The sequence below is a fragment of the Phycodurus eques genome, chromosome 7, assembly GCF_024500275.1.
Source record: "Phycodurus eques isolate BA_2022a chromosome 7, UOR_Pequ_1.1, whole genome shotgun sequence".
NCBI lineage: Eukaryota > Metazoa > Chordata > Actinopteri > Syngnathiformes > Syngnathidae > Phycodurus > Phycodurus eques.
In genome coordinates this window covers 25,508,704-25,514,468 of record NC_084531.1, presented here as the reverse complement: position 1 = coordinate 25,514,468, position 5,765 = coordinate 25,508,704, and the positions used below count along the sequence as shown (strand labels likewise).

General features: G+C 39.5%; 1 protein-coding gene across 12 annotated transcripts in view; it reads right to left on the bottom strand.

The window, feature by feature from the left end:
• Nucleotides 1-976: 976 nt before the first annotated feature.
• Nucleotides 977-5,765, bottom strand: part of LOC133404865 (rap1 GTPase-activating protein 2-like) — a 79,671-nt gene continuing 74,882 nt past the window's right edge. For all 12 annotated transcript variants that reach the window (XM_061681324.1, XM_061681317.1, XM_061681312.1 and 9 more), the window contains 7 exons: nt 5,542-5,691; nt 5,307-5,419; nt 5,114-5,212; nt 4,675-4,795; nt 4,325-4,427; nt 4,161-4,234; nt 977-2,609 (listed from right to left, as the gene is read on the bottom strand). In XM_061681324.1, coding sequence (XP_061537308.1) covers nt 2,601-2,609; nt 4,161-4,234; nt 4,325-4,427; nt 4,675-4,795; nt 5,114-5,212; nt 5,307-5,419; nt 5,542-5,691 — 669 coding nt within the window. In that variant the 3' untranslated portion in view covers nt 977-2,600. The remainder of the gene's footprint in view (nt 2,610-4,160; nt 4,235-4,324; nt 4,428-4,674; nt 4,796-5,113; nt 5,213-5,306; nt 5,420-5,541; nt 5,692-5,765) is intronic.

Below are 5,765 nucleotides of genomic sequence, written 5' to 3'. Positions count from 1 at the left end.
ACCCGTTTAGTGTTTGACGTGGAGCTGGGCGGAGTTTAACATGTACGTCGGAGCGCTCGACTTGGCTCCCCGCCCCATCCTGACACGCCGTTGAGTTACCGCCATTCTTTCAAATCCTGTCAACACAGCCTGGGCCAGTGGTGAAAGAAATCAATGGAAATAAACTCGTGTCAATTTGTTTTATTGCAGATCACAGAGGCATTGTTTTCTACATTTGTGCATGGTCAAAGTAATATTACTTCAGGGGTGAGCTGGGACAAAAAAAAAAAAATCGCCTCGGGCATTTTTAGTTTAGACTGGGCCTTCAGCATAACACAGCCGACTATGTGTGTTTCCCGAAGGAATGCATTTTACAAGTATATAATTACTTTGGTGCGGTGTCTTTATGCATGCAGTATGTGTACTCTCTTTTCTATTTCCTCAACTGTTACTACAACAGCCTGGCTTGACTAGACATGGAGAGGGACAGGTTATTACAATTTATGAAGTGGTAACTTGAAAACAATTAAAAACTAAATAAAAAATATTTAAACTTCCTGGGGGGAGAAAAACATTGCCATTGGGTTCTATTTAGCTCTATTCAGTATGGTTAAAAAAAAAAAAAAAAAAAAAAAAAAAGCTATAACATGCATTTGTATCAGGCAAAAACAGGGCTGCTTTACGAACTCGTGCAAAGCAACTCTCACTCTGTTTTGACAGCATTTGACAGTCTTACTCTTATTTAAAGTGGGCATAGCTTTTGCAAAAAAATATTTTAACTTTTTTTTTTACTTTTATATTTACATTGCAAAGCTTTTACTTCTCACGTATTTCGCATACTTGAGTACTTTTTTAAACATGTTTAATTGCATAATGGAGTTGCTACTAATCCAAACTACTTTGCAGCCTTTCAACACAACTTTAACCTAAATAGCTAAAATACTATGACATAGCCTAAAATGGACACTTGCCCCTCAAAAAATGACAAATGCAAAACTGACACAAAATACATTTTATTTGAATAAATTTCACATTACGTAACGAAATATACATTTACATATTTAGACAGCATTAAAATTCATATATTTATTCTCGTTATTTTATTTGCTTGTGTACCTTTCTTTTTTTTTACAATACTAAAAAAATTATCATTTAATAAATTAAGTATATTAACAGTGAAAAGGCTGCATGGCATTTCGGCTGCTGCAAATTAAACGACAATAATATTTATAAATATGTATTTATGTTTCCTTGTTTTCTTTCGTCTATATAATCACTCAGGACATCAACTTCCCCCTCAGTCATACATAAATAAAAATGATGCCTGAAAATTCATTCTGTCAAAAGAACATTCCTCCAAAAAGTTAGAACAAGAAAAACCTTCCAAAGGACGGATTTACTTTGGTCACAGGAGATATGGATATTCTTCAGTCTTTTTCCTCGGTTCCTTTTGTCAAATTGATGTCCCATCATCCAGTACTTTAAACTAGTCTTGCCTTGTTGTGCATGTAAGCGACTACCTTTGCATTGCACATGTAATGGACTTCATAAGAAAAACAACAACAAACAAAGAAAAACTTCAACTTCACATTCAGTGTGTTTTTGCCAAAACTGGTTTAAAGGTTCATTCAGCCTTTTTCAAGTCATGACAGGAAAATATAATTTATATCATACATAAGTGGTGCAGAAAACGTATGGAAGCATCTATGGGATGTATCGGAGGATGAAATATATTTTGTTTAAATATACTGACGTGCAAAATCTTATTTTTAAAAAATGTGGTTGTTAGATTTTCATCATGGCACACAATGAAAGTAACACGCAGCTATGACTGGAGAATAAAATCTTGCTGAAATGTTTATGCAGTATCATGTACTGCACATCATTTTGTGGCGAGCCAAGCACATGAATTCAGAAATTTGACGTCTTGACAAATGCAGAAATGCTATTACGCGGGTTGACTGAACTCCAGCAGCATTCACCGTGCGGCAGCTAGCAAGGTAACAAAAATTTCTGTAATAAAAAAAGAACAATTTCATATACACAACTCAAATCCTACACAAATACACATTAGACCTCCAATACCTCACTACTAAACATATGGTTTTATTTTAATAGGATCTGTTCCCAGACCATTTAAAGACATGGGGAACGCCTGAAGCTCCTAACTGGCCAGCAGCCGACAAGCTAAAAAGTACAACCTTCAAAAGGTTTTTAGCTCATGTTACTATTCAACAAGGGTACAGTGTTAAGCCAACACAGACTATAAACTTTGGACACAGTCTAGCTCGCCCAACACTCACAGTATTTCAGCGTGGCCAGGGTTTGTTAATGTGATATGAGCAATTTACCACATAACTGCACCGAACATCGGTAAAATATGAACTACTTTCTGTCTGCCAAAAGTCTCGTCAAAAAGAACCCATCAAAAGTGGTTCCGCACTGTACACTCACAGTATTGCCAGTTATTTTGGGGACTATGCTGCCCTTGCTAGTCTTGCTCGATTATCCATGGCTTCGGGAAGTGGTTCTACAATAATTTGGTTTTGAAAGCGTCCTTGTATTTTGCACAGCTCCATTCACCCCGCACAGGCCCGGCCCTCTCAAGTCTGGTCATCAGATTACTCCGACTGAAAGAGAGAAGCGGAGACTTATTTACATGTCAATCGCTGATATCAATGGTTGACAGACAATGATTGACATTATTTCAACAAGAAAACTATTCTACAGGTTTGAAAAAACAAACAAACAACTGAATATAGATTAATCAAATTTTACTTCATAAAAACTATAGTATTGAGACAACGTTTGAAGAATTATTCAAGCAATCAGGTAATGGCCAAAAGTCTACTTCCCCCTGAATCTTACAATTCTTTATTTTCACTGTACACAGCAGACAACATTCATCAGTGAAATGCAGTTAAAAGCAGCTCTCTGGAAAGTGATTCGGTAAACTGCACAACAGAATATATTGCAATCATGAAAAGATAACACACTAACATTAGCTAAAACTAAGATTAAAAAGAAAACCTTAAAAAAACTGGCTTTGATGGCCAGCGGGCAGGAGGCTGTTGATTATTATTTTGGTTCTACATTTGAGAGTTTTGATATGTCTTTCCAGAGGAGAGTGGGAGAATAGGGAATATCACAGCAGATTTTTTTTTGCCTTCTTCTCAAGTCAGCAAGTGTAGATTTCTCTCAGAGGGTGATTTGTAGTTTCATCACTAGGCAGGCCCTCCTTTTCCTCATCAGTGCAGCAGGAGCACAACACTGTGCAACAGTAGGTGTTTATGCTTTCAATTGTTGTTCTGTAGAAATTAACCAGCAGGTGATGGAGGGCTCAGCACGCTTTAACTTCCTGAAAAAGTAAAGCTACCATTGGGCCTTCCACATCTGAGAGGAGGTTAGGTCAGCTGAGATGTGGACACAAAAGGAATTTAAACCGATCCACTCCTCTCAACTTCCTCTCAAAGATGGACTTCCTGGATTTCCTGAAATCCACAACAAGGCCAAGGACCTCTCCTTGGTCTTGGATTAATTTATTTCCAGCTTCTTGTGGAGACACTAGTCGGTCAGATGCTGGACCTCCTCCCTGAAGGCTGATGAGTTGTTGTCAGTTAATCAGTCATGTAATAGTGGGTGAAGAGGCAGAAAATTAGGGGGTTGACGACACACCCCTGTTGACATAATGCGTTCAGGATGAGAGTGAAGGATGCACTATCTCCACCCTGACATGATGAGGTCTGTTTTTGAGGAAGCCCAGGGAGCATACATCATGAAATGCCTTGACCGGGTTTGCTCAATTTGTGACCAGTTTTGGGGCAGTGACTGTTAAATGTTAAACTTTGATTATATCACATCAGAATTTTTTATGCATTTTCCAAAACTTGCAACAGTTTTGGAAAGGCCCTTTCTTGTTCCATCATGAATGTGCCCCACTGCACAAATTAAGGTCCATAAACTACGCACTGTTGGATGACTTGGGTATGGAAGAACTTACACAGTACCCTGACTTCAGCCCTATAAATCAGCCTCAGTTGGTTGGCCCCAACATGACTAGATGTCCAAATACTTTCATTCATGTGGTATATAAGGTCAAACACTTCACAGTGTTCACAGTAGACAATTGTATAGTCTAATTTAATCTCAATGTTTCACATGAAAGAAAATAAAAGGCTTACATTTGTGGATGAGTGGCTCATTTTGTCAAATTTGAACTTCAAGCTGGACCTCGGTGATGTCTTATTTTTCCCATCTGGAGAGACAGTGATAGGAAAAGGAATAATGAACAACTCATGCTCGACAGTCTAAAAGACAGGTATAATTCTAATAGCACAGAGATTACCTGTAGAACTGCGGCACATTATGATGGGAGTTCCTGACCCCGGGCTATCAATGCTGATCGAAGGACTAAAGGCAGAGGATGATGCTATGGATGGATGGCTAGCCTGGTTGGAGAAGGATGAAGAATGAAGAAAATTGCACATAAGCAAAATAACTCAAGGTGAAAGAATACCAAGAAGTGGAGATTGGCGACAACATGAACTGATCACTCAATCATGGATGACACAAAGTACAGTCGTAGTTGCACCATGACACATAACCATGAATGATATTGGACTGTGGGACTAAGCTGGAGTGCCACAGGGAACCTATAGAAGCACAAGGAGATGCTGTGTTGAGGGCCGCACTCACTGTTTCTAGGTCTTCCAAAGCTTCTGGATCTCCTGTAATGCTGCCGAAGCTGCTGGTGCTCGATGAAGACCGAGAGATGTTCGGCCTGCTGCCTGCGCTGTCCTTCAGTTTAATGAAAGGTCTATAGGAGGAAAAAGATGTTTCTTTATCAAATGATAGGTAACATGTAATAACTTCCATATAGTTTCTATAGTGCTTGTCATCATTAGGGTCGTGGGTGAGCTGTAACCAGACCTCTGGTCGGCAATCAATCGCTGGGCAGATACATATACACAAATAACCATTCACACTCACACCTTTGCACATATTAAAAAAAAACCCATACATGAACCAGAAGGATATGCAAACTCCACACAGGAGAGCGGGGATCAAACCCTGTACGTGCTCAGTCTGCTAAACAATACATGTTTCTTGTTGGATAAAATTGAGCATATCACACCTTTCTTTGTTAGGGCAGATCTCAGGTGAGCTGGGGTTGGATAATGTCTCTGACCTTAGTTCCTGGGACAGTGAGCAGATCTCTGTAGCCTTTTGGTCACTACATACAAAAAAAAACCAAAAAAAAAAAAAACAATGAAGGACACCATCTACTGAATGTTAGAGACAATGCTCGTGTCTGGGAAAGGACCAACCTTCGAGTGCATTTGTCGGTCGGAGTTTCGATGCTGGAGTGGAGACGAGGGAAAAGTCCTGATCGCCTTTTCACTGGGCTCTTTAGGGAAGATTTGGCTGACAATGCTGGAGGCTTGAAAACAAAATCAAATATTAAAAATGGAGTCCTCAATAGGCCTTTTAAAACTGACGTTCTTAAAAGCGATTTTCAAGAAAATAAAGACTTGACTTTTCCACTTCCCGTCTTCAACTCACATTGTAGGTGCTCTTCGTACATTCACTGGTGCTCTGTGGCATTGCTCCGCCACTTAAACTGGCTGGGACCCCCCCTCCACCACCGGGGCTCCTAAGGCGATTAGAGCCCACCACAGTCTCCATTGAGTGACTCCTCACACGCATGGCCCTCTGGAAAAGGAAGGAATAGATTTGGTTACTGGTTACTAGTTAGTATTAAGTTAGCAGTCAATGAAAAAATAAAG